At 36.2% G+C, this 15,606-nt stretch overlaps 1 protein-coding gene across 6 annotated transcripts in view; it reads left to right on the plus strand.

The window, feature by feature from the left end:
* The window catches only part of IBTK (inhibitor of Bruton tyrosine kinase), a 96,810-nt gene extending 81,436 nt beyond the window's left edge, over window positions 1–15,374 (plus strand). For 2 of the 6 annotated variants that reach the window (XM_007167958.2, XM_007167959.2), the window contains exons 26-29: window positions 633–782; window positions 12,671–12,742; window positions 13,152–13,284; window positions 14,069–15,374. In XM_007167958.2, coding sequence (XP_007168020.1) covers window positions 633–782; window positions 12,671–12,742; window positions 13,152–13,284; window positions 14,069–14,200 — 487 coding nt within the window. In that variant the 3' untranslated portion in view covers window positions 14,201–15,374. Of the gene's footprint in view, window positions 1–632; window positions 783–7,742; window positions 7,826–12,670; window positions 12,743–13,151; window positions 13,285–13,379; window positions 13,458–14,068 lie in introns of those variants that run through there. The other 4 variants (XR_449809.2, XM_007167960.2, XM_007167961.2 and 1 more) reach the window with 4 other exon arrangements.
* The last annotated feature ends 232 nt before the right edge of the window (window positions 15,375–15,606 follow it).

Genomic DNA, 15,606 nt, shown 5'->3' on the forward strand with positions numbered 1-15,606 from the left:
GGTTTTTTTTCCTTCTATAAACCATTTGTTTATTATAGAAAACATTCTTCCCACTGGGTTGCTTTGGCAGTTCTGTTATTGAAAGTAAAATGACTATCTACATGAGGGTCTATTACTGGGTTCTCTAATCTGTTCCATTGATCAGTTAATCCTTAATACCACACTGTCTTGATTACTGTAACTTGTTTTATCTTCTTCCAGTTTTGTATCTCTCTTTTTTACGATGACTTTGGCTAATCTAGGTTTTTGTATTGCCATATAAATTATAGAATCACTTTGTTAATTTCTACAATAAAAAACTGGTGGGGTTAATTCAATTTTTAAAAGAGGTATAGGTCTATACAGATTTTCTTATTAATTTATTCTGACCATATTTTTTGTTGTTACCTGAGGCATAGTTATAATAGCTGTTTTTACTTCACCATCTGGGTTATCACCAGTGTTGGGCTCCATTGATTGTTTTTTTCCACACAGTTTTGATTAGTCTACAATTGACAGCAAGAATCCAACATCACATTGAAAACTGTAATTATATCATTGTAAAATTTTTGGTATATATTCTCTCCATTATCCCCCTTGTCACTTCCAGCAAAAATGAGTGTTTTTACATGATCTCTATTGTTTTTTTACAGGGCATTTTCTCTACATTCAGTTTCATCCAAGTCATTCCGGGATTTCTTACTAGAAGAAAAAAAATCTATTACTGGCCAAAGCTCCGGAGATCATGTCAAAAAAGTTTGTTTTAAAGGAATTGAAAGTTCCCAGGCTGCAAAAGTTGTAAGGTAATAATCATTTTCCTACCTTAAAATGTGCTATGGTGGTTCTATATCCTGAAATAATCTTTAAAAATTTATGAGGTAGATTTTTATACATTCTTTTTACATTCAAAATTAACATATTTTTTTTAAAGATATATTTCGGTATAATTGGCTTGCAGTAAATTGTATATATTTAAAGTATACGATTTGAAGTTTGGCATATGTATACCCTCGTGCAACCATCATCACCAGCTATTCAAGTCAGTGCATAGATCCATCATTCTCAGAAGTTTCTTCATGCCCCTCTGTAGTCCTTCCTTCTCCGTCCTGTCTCCTTGCAGCTACTAATCTGTTTCTGTTACTATAGACTAGCTCTGATATTCTATAGTTTTATATCAATAGAATCATTTAGCATGTGCTTTTATAAAAATCTTTTACTTAGCATACATTTTGAGATTCATCCAAGTTGTTGTGTATCAGTAGTTCATTCCATTTTATTGCTGAGTAGTATATTTCTTTGTTTGGCTATGAACCCACCTGTTTATTTGTATCTGTTGAGTGACTTGGGTATTTCCAGCTTTTTCTCTAGCTATTTTTGACACTGATTTTAAAATACATTGGAGTTTAACAAAGATGTTTCATATTATAAATGCCTACATGAACCATGAAAATCTAAACATAGTTTCACCATGATCTGTAAATTCTCTTAATTATTATTCAAAAGGGAACCAAACATTCTTGGGGCATCAGATAGTTTTTTCTTCCAACATTGGCCTATGTTTCAAGTTGGTTAACTAAATGGAGTTTTTTTTTCCTGTTTCTGCTAATATGACATCTCCCAAATAATATACTCCCTAGAGTGTTTTAGGGAGTGTTTAATTACAAAAATGTGATTAAAAATGTTAGTTGTGACCAGATTAATAATTTTGTTTTTATAATGATAATTTTTTCACTGTCAGACCTCTCTTTTTCCCTCCCTAAACCCTTTTTTAAAATCAAATCTCATGTCCAATTATTTTATCAAACATGTAATATAAACTTCTCTGATTGATTGAAGTGAGGAGAGGGGTCTGGGAATCAAACTAGTTTAACCTCACCTTACCTACCTGTCCTGTAAAGCAGCTCCTGAGGAACTGTCAGAGTCTTCCAAGAACATTAGAAACTGCTGGTTTAGGTGAACTGTTTAAACATAGTTTTTTTGATTTTGTGACTGGCTTTCCTATGTACATTTACAACCAAAGTTCTTGAGCCACTTACTTACAGTACAGAAAATGAGAGAGAGATTAACCTGAAGAAGTCATCTGGTCTATCTCCCTAACTTTTCAAATACTTTTTAGCAGTGTAATGCTATTTTAAAATAAAAATCTTAAATGGAACCCTAACATACAAAACAGATAGATAAACCATTTTACATAATGTTTACTTACGATGAAGTGAGAATATTAAGGCTCTTTTGATAGGCTCATAAATACAAATTGGGTGCAATGTAAGATGCTGTCTTAATGTTGACAGATATTTATTAGCTGCTCTGTATCAGACATTATACTAGGTACTAGTTACAGTGGTGAACTGTAACATAGCCCCTGCTCATGTAGAACTTAGTCCAAAAGAGAAGAGCAACCTTATTACAGAAATGATTAATTAAAAGAGTACAAGGCATTATGAAGAGGAAGTTTATCAGCCTCAACATTCAATCTGTTTCTCATTTTGTCTTGTCTAGTATTTATTTCAATTAGGATTTTCTTAATAATGATGAAAACAAATCAACTCCTTGGCATTCCATGTCCAAACTACATTTGAGTGCTACTTGTACACATACACACACTTATACATATATATTTCATAAATGTAGCATTACATATGTATACACATCTCATGAGGTTTTTCTATTCAGGCAAATTTTTAATTAGAAAAAAAATTTTTTAATTGGTTGTTTATCATTCTCTGTAATGACCCTACATCTATTATATTTTTTAAAAAATGAATAGTCTTCTGATTGATTGATAGAAGAAAAAACGTAAGTTATATGGTAAGTTATATGAGTGTTGTCCTGTAGACCATGCTTTTAAATAGAAAGACATAACTTCTTTATTTTTCCTACTTCAAGACACACAAATCTGCCTCTATTTGTATTCATCTTGTCTTCCTTTCTTGTTTTACAGTAGAAGAGTTATCCTTCCCATCTAAGGCTAGGATTTATACCTGTACCTTGTATCTTAACCCCTTCCCACTTCTGAGGGCTTCAACTATTAACTATCCCTCTCTTTTTCTTACGGATGTTCAGTGTTTTCCTTTTAAGTAGATTTTTTCCCGTCTGGTTTTGAATATGCGCAGGTCTCTCACATGTGGAATGGGTGGTGGGGTAATCGATCCCTCACTCATCCCCCACAGGTTTTCTAGCAATTGTCCTATTGTTACCAATTTCCTGTTTCCTTCACAGCCAGATTGCTCAAAAGAGCTGTCAGCACCCGCTCACTTCTCAATCCATTCTGGCTTCCACTCCCATTACTAAACTGAAACAGTTCAGGCTAATAAGTTCAGCAGTGACCTCCATATTGCCAACGACTCGTCGTACTTGAAGTTCACTTACAGGCCGACTTCTCATTTCACTTACATTCTGTCTATGCTGATATTTCCTGAGCTCCTATGTTGAGTTATCAGCTGTACCCTGAAGACTCAAAGTTAAACTGCCTGTCCACCGCTGCCATCTGAGCTTCACACTTCATTCTCCATCTGCCTTCTTGGTATCGCCATCCTATTTGGATGTTCAGAAATACCTTCAACTTTATGTCCAAAACCAAACTTAATGTTTTCCTCATAGCCTTATCATAAAACCAAAATCAAACAAAACACAGACAAAACATAAAACCAGCCTGTTCTTCTTGATTTCTCTTCCTCGGTAAATGTCATTTGCAAGTCTTTGACATGTCCATCTTCTTCAGCAATTTCCATTCTTTCAGCAGGACATCACAGTTTTTTCTTAAATATTTCTCAGATCTATGTATTATACCTTATCTCCATTGCCATTACCCTCATTCAGACTACTGTGATCTTTCACCTGGGCCATCCGAGTAAGCCTCCTAACTGGTCTTGCCATAGCCTTTCTTCTCTACAATATATTGAGCTAGTGTGTGTGGTGGTTTTTCTTTTTTTAATGCAAATCTTAACCTTGTAGGATAAAAGCTAGAGTTCTTATATGGCCTTCAAGGCCCACATAGTGTAGCTCCTGCCAGCCTCTTTAGCTTTATCTTTTAATATGATCTCTGTATTTTAGCCACCTTGGCCTTCTCTTAGTTTCTCAAATACCAGTTACTTCTTCCCACTTACTTACCCTTTGAATAGTTGATGCTCCTCCAATCTCTGTTCAGTCATATTTGAAGAAGCCTGACTTGTCTTATTCTCTTACTGGGTCAGTTTCCTATTACATGTCTTCATAGCGCTTCTCACTCATCACACTTACCACAGGGTAGTCCCCCCTTGTCTGCGGTTTCCTTTCCGTGGTTCTGGTTACCTGTTGTCAACTGTAGTCTGAAAACATTAAATGGAAAATTCCAGAAATAATTTTTAAGTTTTAAATTGTACGCTGTCTTGAGTAGTGCAATGAAATCTCTCGCCATCCTGCTCCATCTTACGTGGGACGTGAATCATCCCTTTGTCCAGCATATCCTGCCCGTTAGTCACTTAGTAGCCATCTGAGTTATCAGATCGATTGTCAGGGTATGACAGTGCTTGTTCAGGTAACCTTTATTTTACTTAATAATGGCCCCAAAGCACAAGAGTAGTGACGCTGACAATTCAGACGTGCCAAAGGGAAGCCGTAAAGTGCTTCCTTTAAGTGAAAAAACGGAAGTTCTCGACCTAATAAGGAGAGAAAAAAAACTGTATCCTTAGGTTGCTAAGATCTGTGATACAAGTGAATCTTCTATCCATGACATTATGAAGAAGGAAAAAGAAATTCATGCCAGTTTTGCTATCATACCTCAGAATGCAGAAGTTACGGCCACAGTGCGTTAAGTTCCTAGTTAAGATGGAAAAGGCATTATATTTGTACAAGATACTTTGAAAGAGCGAGACCACATTCACATAACTTTTATTACAATATGTTGTTATAATTGTTCTATTTTATTATTGTTGTAACTTTCTTACTGTGCCTAATTTATAAATGAAACTTCATCATAGGTATGTATGTATAGGAAGAAACATGGTATGTATAGGGTTCAGTACTATCCGCAGTTTCAGGCATCCACTAGAGGACTTGGAATGTATTCCTGTGGATAAGGGGGGGAACTACGGTAAACGTACTGTTGGTGTGATTCTTTGTTTAATGTTTTCGAATACAAGTATTTTAATGTCTCTATTTTTAGCTGTATGTTCAATGAGGGAGGAAGATTGGTCTTTGCTCATCACTGATTAGAATGTTTCCTAGCATGTGGTAGGTGCTCAGTCAGCATCTGGTGAATGAGAAGAATAAATGAAACAAAATTGTAGCTCTGTTTCAAGTACCATTTACTTCTAATGTAATGAGTTATATTGTATGCCTTAGATGTATAAATGTTAAGGTATGAATGTTAAGATTGTTTTTGTAATATTTTTACATTTTAAATATTGAATGTATTTTTAAAAATTTATTTTCTTTGGATAAATACTTTTATTTGTCGTGGAACTTTAAAAATTTTAAGGATGTGTGGTTTCATAGTTGATCGCTAGGGTGTGCTGTAACATCAGGCTCTTAATTGTGAAAAGTGGTATGTGCTGTTAGACTGCTTTGCAAATTTTAGTTAAAGGAGTGTGTGATAGTATCATGCTATCCATAGCTTGGGTGTTTGGCAAGTGGAAGTTAATGTTTTAAATAGCTGTTTGTTATCATCTGATCACTGAGAAAGAAAACAGCTTGGGTTTCATTTTTAATTTCATCATAGAAAATACGTTATCATAGGAGAGCTTTTTTTTTTTTAAGGAAATAATAAAACATAACAAAGTAAAACATTAACTCAGCAAATTATGGGACACTTGATATACGTACAGTATTCTGCTGGCCTCTCTTGGGTATATATAAAAGTATAATAGGCATCCTTAAATATGTTTGAAATCAAGTTGGTAAGTCTATGCACACATGGAATTTAACTGACAGAACAAGAATAAAATTGCAGTATAATGTAACAGTGTTAAAGAAGTCACAAAGCAATATATGACTAAGTGCTGTATGAGTGGGTCAGAGAAGGAAAAATGACAGTGGGCTAGACTTGTCTGGAAAAACTTCATTGAGGAGGAAAGGCTTGAGTATTAAGTTCATAAACACTTTTCCTGTTCAGTCGCAAATATTTGATCGTTATATTTATGGCCATATGAATAGTGTTAGAAAAATATTGATCCATTGGATGGGATTTTTTAAAAGAAGAGAGGAGAAAGGGCAGTATAAACAGAGGAAATAGTGGGAATTAAAGCAAGAAGACAAGAATGCTTATGATTCTTTAGGGAATCAGGGTGGCAGGGATGGAGGGCTCATCTTAGGAAATTCCACAAATAATAAATTCTTGTTTTAATTGTAGGAAATGTGATATTTTTTCCCCCCAAGGCTAGAGAACTAGAAGAATGGCAGTGTTGTTACTTATTGATGTGAAAAGAAGGATTAATGCAGTTTCTGTTTGTTTGTTACTTCTGTGTTGTTTTTCATTTTAATGTGTTTTCTTTCATTTTCCTTTCACTTAAATACCTCCTTATGTAATTCTAGGCAGAAAATGTGATCTTGTGTTTCTAATTAGTAAGGAAACTATGTGTGAGACAAAATCATTCTATCAGCTCTAATTTTATATAAAATCTTTGTAACTGGGATAATACAAAATTCTTTTTAAAAATAGTCAACTATGTGAGCAAAAAGTAATTTAGTTTTTCTCTTGAAGTCTAAATTTGGCAAGATTAATATTCTTCAGTTTGAACAAAAAATCTTTGAAAGATTTTAGCCAGCCCTTTTATGTTGGTTTTATTTTCAGAAGGCTAAATTTATATGGATTATCTATTGGGATGTCTATTTGTGTTGCAAATACCTAAGGCTTAATAATGCTGTTATTTATTGTTGGAAAGCTTATACTGTTTTTATATTTGTTTAGTCATAGCTCTGTTTTACTTGATTTTATTTATTTATTTATTTATTTTTGGCTGTGTTGGGTCTTCGGTTCGTGTGAGGGCTTTCTCCACTCGCGGCAAGCGGGGGCCACTCTTCATCGCGGTGCGGGGACCGCTCTTCATCGCGGTGCGCGGGCCCCTCTCCATCGCGGCCCCTCCCGTCGCGGGGCACAGGCTCCAGACGCGCAGGCTCAGCAATTGTGGCTCACGGGCCCGGCCGCTCCGCGGCACGTGGGATCCTCCCAGACCAGGGCTCGAACCCGTGTCCCCCGCACTAGCAGGCAGATTCCCAACCACTGCGCCACCAGGGAAGCCCCCCATAGCTCTGTTTTATTTAGCAATTTTGCTTCATTGTAAGATGAAATTTTGACAGACTTATAGCTGTTTAAGTAAATTTATAATTAATGAGATTATCCATAGGAAAATCTTTAATGGAAAGAATGCTAACATCTTATGAAACAGATTTAAGTCTAATGCTTACAGCAGCCCTCTGAACCTTTTCTGAAACGAGAACAGTAATGCCTATCATATGAAAGTACTTTATGAATTATAGAATGTTACATAGATAAAGTTCTTATACTTAAGCTCTGATTGTTTGGCTTTGATTTAACAAGGCCTATACAAGATACTTTAGTCCTATATTCAGTTGTTTGCCAGTGACATCATTTTCAAAGATAGGGCTTATAGTTGCTGCTTCTTACTTAACAATTAAAAACAATTAAAAATTGGTTCTATATGATTTTTGCATTTCTTTGAACATGTCAAAACACTTTAGCTGATCCCTAGACACCAGGATGATTTTTGAGCACCAGTTTAGTCATTATCTGTTTTGTTATGCTGTGTTATAATTTATTGTCCTAGAAGGCGTTTAATCTCCAGCCCTGACTGACTTAAGGACCTTTCAAGGAACTTAACCAAGGGGACTTACATTTAGCCTGTCCAAGGTAGTTATCTATTCCATTAGAATGTAGAATTTTCCCGTTTATTTTATAGTCATTTTAGTTTAGATTCTCATCATCTCCTAACAGGTTTATCCCAACAGCTTTCTAGTTCATCTCCTTGGCTTCATTTTTCTTCTGGCTGGAAGTCTTTTACTTCATCCTGGAGACTTTTCTTATTTTTTTGGATGTCATAGGTCAGGTATCCGGCAGGATTCAAGTCATAGAACTTCATTAAAACTAAGAACCTAATAAGTACCCATTTTCATTTCATTTTGTATTTCAGTACCCACATCTGGAAGGAAGAAGTTATTAGTAATTCTAAAGAATAAGGAATTTTTTAAAGAAAAACTCTGCTTTTATTCTGTCCCATATTTTAAATCCTTTGGCTTTCTGCTTCAGTTATTTATTCTCTAATTACTTTTTTTTTTTTACAAACAACTATGTTCCAGCTGTTTTGCTGGACACTGAGATACAAAGATGAAAGAAACAGAGTCCTGTACGTTGAGAGACTAGTCTAGCAGTTAAGACAGATGTGTGTGAAGTTTTAGAACAGTAATTGAAGTGCTCTAAAAAGAGAAAAGGTGGTATTTGAACCAGTCCTTAAAGAATGAGAAGACATTTTTAATGGACTGTATTCTACACTACAGTGTATGGAAAATACACTGTATTCTGAGTGGAAAAGGCCTGGATTTGAGTTCTGTCCTTACCATTTTCCCAATTTGCGAATCAGGCAAATTATCGAATATTCTTTGAGTATTAGTTTCCTAATCAGTGTAACAGAAATAATGCATGCTTTCTTCACAGAGTATTACAAAGATTAAATGAGATAATGTGGGGCTTCCCTGGTGGCGCAGTGGTTGAGAATCTGCCTGCCAATAATGCAGGGGACACGGGTTCGAGCCCTGGTCTGGGAAGATCCCACATGCCGCAGAGCGGCTGGGCCCGTGAGCCACAATTACTGAGCCTGCGCGTCTGGAGCCTGTGCCCCGCAACGGGAGGGGCCGCGATAGTGAAAGGCCCGCGCACCGCGATGAAGAGCGGTCCCCGCACCGCGATGAAGAGTGGCCCCCACTTGCCACAACTAGAGAAAGCCCTAGCACAGAAACGAAGACCCAACATAGCAATCAATCAATCAATCAATTAATCAATAAAAAAAAAAAAAAAATGAGATAATGTATATGAAAATACTCTCAGTAAATTTGTTTGCCCACTCACACATCAGGTTTAAACATTTTAGTTCTTACTGTATTTGTACTCTGACCCTACCATTTCATTTTAACTTTATTTCCCTCCTAATCTCTTAATCCAATCATTCAGTTTATTGAAGAGAACAACCTACCTTTACTTAAGCCAACAAAATCTTTTACTGTTCCATGTATTTGTATGACCAAAACCCTATCTCAATGCCACTCCTCTCAGCTTTAATGTCATTTCCTCAGTGAAGCCAACAGTTTATACCCTCCTCCATATTGTTAATTTCTCCTGTGAATCCATAGTACTTGGTACACATTGGTATAAATATTAATTATATACTCTCACATCGCTTTATTATTCTTTTTTTTTTAAATAGTAATCTTTTTTTAAAATTTATTTTTGGCTGTGTTGGGTCTTCATTTCTGTGCGAGGGCTTTCTCTAGTGGCAGCAAGTGGGGGCCACTCTTCATCACGGTGCGCGGGCCTCTTCACTGTCGCGGCCTCTCTTGTTGCGGAGCACAGGCTCCAGACGCTCAGGCTCAGTAGTTGTGGCTCACGGGCCTAGTTGCTCCGCGGCATGTGGGATCTTCCCAGACCAGGGCTCGAACCCGTGTCCCCTGCATTAGCAGGCAGATTCTCAACCACTGCGCCACCAGGGAAGCCTGTCATTCTTAAATACCTTTTAAGATCTCTTTTACCAGAGTTTTTTTTAGTGGAGGGGACTGAGTTTTAATCAGCCTGATTTTCAGTACCATAGTACTGACACAAACCCAATAAATGTGCATAAATGAATCAGGAAGTCAGTATTTTAGGCCCTGTTTGTTCACTTGCTGTTTGACTTTCTGTTGTTAAACCCAGCTAGACCTAAATTTGCTTATTGCTGAAAGAGGGCATTGGATTAATCTAAGTAATTTCTGGTATCTTTCTAAGCATAAAATTCCACATTTAGGCCACGCTCTATATAGTTCTTTTGTTAATTTTTCTCCTTACAGAATGCTTCTTACCCCCCCCCCCTCATTCTATAGCCCTTTTATTGTCTTCTCCATCGTTTTTATAGTCCTTATAGTCAGTCAGAAGACCTTTAAGTTTGTTTTCTTAAATTCTTTTTTGTTGTATTATGTCATTTTATATGTTGTTTCCTGATCTAGTTTGTGAGTTCTTGGAAGGCAGATTGTGTCTTAAGTTTCTGTTCCATCAGCCACATGTAACTCATGAAGTTAGAACACACCCTCTCACCATACACAAAAATAAACTCAAAATGGCTTAAAGACTTAAATATAAGACATGACAATAAAACCTCCTAGAAGAGAACATAGGCAAAACATTCTCTGACATAAATCGTACCAGTGTTTTCTTAGGTCAGTCCCCCAAGGCAATAGAAATAAAAACAAAAATAAACAAATGGGACCTAATCAAACTTACAAGCTTTTGCATAGCACAGGAAATCATTAAAAAAAAAAAAAAAAAAGACAGCCTACAAAGTGGGAAAAAATATTTGCGAACTATGAGACTGACAGGGCTTAATTTCCAAAATATACAAACAGCTCATATAACTAAACAACAAAACGACCCTATCCAAAAATGGGCAGAAGACCTAAATAGACATTTCTCCAAAAAAGACATACAGATCGCCAATAGGTACATGAAAAGATGCTCGACATCGCTAATTATTAGAGAAATGCAAATCAGAACTACAATGAGGTACCACCTCATACCAGTCAGAATGGCCATCATTAAAAGGTCTACAGATAAATGCTGGAGAGGATGTGGAAAAAAAGGGACCCTATCTACACTGTGGGTAGGAATGTAAACTGGTGCAGCCACTGTGGAAAACAATATGGAGGTTCCTCAGAAAACTAAAAATAGAATTACATATGATCCAGCAGTTCCACTCCTGGGCATATATCCGGACAAAACTATAATTCAGAAAGATACATGCACCCCTAGGTTCATAGCAGTACTACTGTTCACAATGGCCAAGACATGGAAGCAACCTAAATGTCTATCGACAGATGAGTGGATAAAGATGTGGAATATATAAACAATGGACTATTACTCAGCCATAAAAAAGAATGAAATAGGGGCTTCCCTGGTGGCGCAGTGGTTGAGAATCTGCCTGCTAATGCAGGGGACACGGGTTCGAGCCCTGGTCTGGGAAGATCCCACATGCCGTGGAGCAACTGGGCCCGTGAGCCACAACTACTGAGCCTGCGCGTCTGGAGCCTGTGCTCCGCAACAAGAGAGGCCGCGACAGTGAGAGGCCCGCGCACCACAATGAAGAGTGGCCCCCACTTGCCGCAACTAGAGAAAGCCCTCGCACAGAAACGAAGACCCAACACAGCCATAAATAAATAAATAAATAAATAAATAAATAAATAAATAAATAAAATTATTAAAAAAAAAAAAAGAATGAAATAATGCCATTTACAACAACATAGATGGACCTAGAGATTATCATACCAAGTGAAGTAAGCCAGAACAAGAAAGACAAATACCATATGATATCACTTATATGTGGACTCTAAAATATGACACAAATGAACCTATCTAAGAAACAGGATCACTGACATAGAGAACAGACTGGTGGTTGCCAAGGGGGAGGGGGTTGGGGAAAGGATGGAGTGGGAGGCTGGGGTTAGCAGATGTAAGCTCCTGTATATGGAATGGATAAACAACAAACTCCTACAGTATAGCACAGGGAACTATATTCAGTGTCCTATGATAAACCATAATGGAAAAGAATATTTTAAAAGAAGGAATGTGTGTGTGTGTGTATACACACGTGTATAACTGAATGACCTTGCTGTACAGCAGTAATTAACACAACATTGTAAATCAGCTATACTTCAATAAAAAAAATTTCTGTCCTATCTATAATCCCTGGAGTATCAGAGTATTTACTGTATTTTTTCTTGCTCACAAAATTTAGACTATATATTACAGTCACAAAATTTGGCTGCTAATTATCTTGTTTCTATGTATTTTGAAACTCAGTGCTAATTTGTCACTCTTATTCATAAATGTTCCCAATATAAAACATTCTTCACAAAGTTGTATTTCCTAACATATGTTTGATTACGGTAAATTAGCTATATGAATATTATTAGAAAAAACAGACCATTTGTTTTGTGGGGGAGTATAGTTGATTTACAGTGTTGTGTTAGTTTCAGGTGTACAGCAAAGTGAATCAGTTATACATATACATATATCCACTCTTTCTTATATTCTTTTCCCATATAGGCCATTACAGAGTACTGAGTAGAGTTCCCTGTGCTATACAGTAGGTCCTTATTAATTATCTATTTTATATATAGTAGTGTGTATATGTCAATCCCAGTCTCCCAATTTATTCCTCTGCCACCCCATTTCCCCCTTGGTAACCGTAAGTTTGTTTTCTACATCTGTGTCTCTGTTTCTGAAAAACAGACCATTTCTTCCAAGATCTTTCCCCATGGTATTTTATACACAAGATTTTATAACTACCTACAGATTTTTTTGTTGTTGTTTACTTACAATTTTAAAGGTAAGTCTGACTGCATATATTAATTTGTCTTCTGAGTCAGGGCCCTGCAATTCCTCCTCTGTATTTCTATTAATAAGCTATCTTACTAATGGTACTAGAAGCTTTAATCTTCAGTTTTTGTTGTTTTGCAGATGTTCTACTCATGGTTCCCCAGGACCAGAAGGCAACCATATTTCAGATGTACCACTTCTAGATAGTCCCAAGTAAGTTTAATTGATTAGCTTTGGGACCTCAAAGCTAGACTGCTTTTTAGGACTGAGAGAGAATATTAAGAAATTGGGAATAGTATGATATTGAGTAGAATGTATTATCTGAATACTTTCTGCTCGACAGTTTGAGTTACCTTTCTGTTTAGTTATATAGCTTTGCTCCATTCCACTTCTTGGTGTTTCCAAAGTTTTCTCTACAGCACCAATCCAAATAAAATATTAGTTCTCCTTGTTTCTGTTTGTCACTTTGTCATTCTGTAAGTTGAATGCAAAAGCTTCCAGGTCCCCTTACATTATAGGTCACAAGGAAAAAATGTAACACTGTTAAAGAGTATTTCAGAGGAGATTTTGTGTGCAAAAATTTGGCAAGATGAATGAAAACTCACAATTCCTGTTCTTTCAGTCCCTGGCTATGTTCTTCATTGCCTGCTCCTTCCGTGCTAGCCCCAGTCACTTTTGCATCTATTGTAGAAGAAGAGCTACAGCAGGAAGCAGCTCTTATCAGAAGTCGAGAAAAACCCTTGGCTTTGATTCAGGTAAATAACATGCTTATTTGGGTTTAATTTAGGGTAAGAACTATACTACATTTCATTCTTAGGTCTTAAGAAAATTCTCTTTGTTTGCTTTGCAGAGGTGCATGTATTTATCACATTAAAATGTGAGTGCAATGTAAAACAAAACTGAAGCATACAGCAAGTATTAATTGAAGGTATTCAGGATAATTAATTTACAACTAATAAATTGGGCTAAAGCTAACATTTTTAGCACTGGTGATGCTTTGGACTGTTTTAGTTTTTGAAAGTGACCAGTAGAGAACTTGGCATTATCTAGCTCTACACCTGGCTTATGTATCAGTAAGAGTTCTTAGGTTGTAAGCCACAGACACCAAGTCAGGCTAACTTAAGGAGAAGAGAACTTATTTGAGAGACACTGAGATTCCACAGACTTAGCTGAAAACCAGAGAGCCAGGCTTAGGAAACAGACAAGACTCATAGTTGTCCTAAAGAGCTTAAAGAACTAGACGACTTGTACAACAACAGAAAGTATCTCACAGGATGAGCAATTGGAATGAATGGATTCCAACAGCTATCTTCAGTTTCTTTTTCCTTGCTCTAGATTAAAATCAAGGGAAGGTGGGTATCTGATTGTTCTAACTCAGGCCTCAGCCCTTTTGAAGGGGATAGCAGGATACCTATTCCACTGTCTTGTACGCATAGAAAGTGGTCGTTCCACAAAAGGAAATCGGAAAGCTAATAGAATCCTGCTCGGTTTATAATTGAAGGAGCAAAGCGACTTCTCTTCTTTCCTTCCTCCTTTCAGATTGAGGAGCGTGCGATACAAGATTTATTGGTTTTCTATGAAGCATTTGGCAACCCTGATGAGTTTGTCGTTGTTGAAAGGACACCGCAGGGACCACTGGCAGTACCTCTGTGGAATAAGCACGGATGCTAGTTCACCACGGAGCTGAGATACAATTTTCATAAGTTGGGATTGTTATAAATACATGCTATGGGAAAAGAGTTCTTACAAATTTGGTAACAGATCATTCTAGATAGAATAAGAAAGGATTTAATTTCTTTGCTGAACTTTAAGCATATACTGTTTGTATGATTAAAAAGAAATCCCTCAGAATTGTGATTTTAGTAACCTTTTGTGTAAAAATGTGTGAGAGGAAAAACTTATTAGGTTAAGTTTAAATAGAACTATTTCTTCTGAATAGTCTTAAAAGGAAAACATGAGTGATTGAAGTGTAAAATTTAAGAGTGATGCATTAAAAATAACTTTCCATTTGAGAATTTGGGATAAATAATTTAGAAGATTTTTGCCAAATATCTTTTTTTTTTTAGTGTGACATTGATGAGCTTAAAGTAGGAGTGTCAGCCATTACTTTTGATCCATTTGATAGCCAAAATTTTGTGTTTGCTATAGTAGTTATGCCTCCATTCTTGTGTCTTTCATCAGGCTTTGAACGTTCTGGCCTGATTTTTAAAGCTTGAGCTGCTTGAATGCCATTTTATTTCGGTTTCAACAACACATTCTCCATTTTGCATTGAACTGTGGAGTATGGTGGAAAGGAAATAAGAATACTATTCTGAGCAGCTTAGTCTAAGATAATAGTTTCTTATAAGATTTGGAGTGATTGTGGGGATTGTTTTTGGATGGGGAGAGGAGACCTTATAAAAAGCCTTATTGTGACAGAATCCATTTCTGAAAGTGTTAAAATTTTCTAAAATAAGTGCTTAATTATACATATAAGAATTGAATAGTTTGGAAGAAGGAGGTTGGTTTACAGTTACCTTTACAATGTTACATAATCAGAAATTCTCTGAGCCTGGGTTATATGAATAGACATAAACATTGTTTTCTTTACAGTATGCTGTTTGGGTTGTTTTTGAGTGGTTAAATTTTTAAAAAAACAAATGTTAAATCTGTGCTCCCGCACCTAGACAAATTGGGAAGGTTAACGTTTCTGAGAAATAATAAGCCAAGGGGAACATACAGGCAAATCACTGCTATAATTAGGTTGACGAAAATACGGCTGAAATTAACTCAACACTTGAGCTTTAGCTCCACCCAAAGCAGCAAACTTGTAAGCAAATGTGCAATAAAAAATAATCTTGATCCATTTCACTGTTACTGTGTGTTTGATATCTTATACTATATTGACATCTATTATAGGAGGAATTACGAATGATTCCTCCTAATATCATGTATTGTAGCCAGTATTTGTTGAAGTTGATGCTGTATCCATTCCTTAACTACTTAAAAAAGGGCAGTTTTCCTAAAATGCACCTGCATGTTTGAGTAAATTGAGAAGCAATGAATTTTATAATGTTTTATGGATGTTGCTGTAAAGA

Source organism: Balaenoptera acutorostrata, chromosome 14, assembly GCF_949987535.1.
Source record: "Balaenoptera acutorostrata chromosome 14, mBalAcu1.1, whole genome shotgun sequence".
In the NCBI taxonomy this organism is placed as follows: domain Eukaryota; kingdom Metazoa; phylum Chordata; class Mammalia; order Artiodactyla; family Balaenopteridae; genus Balaenoptera; species Balaenoptera acutorostrata.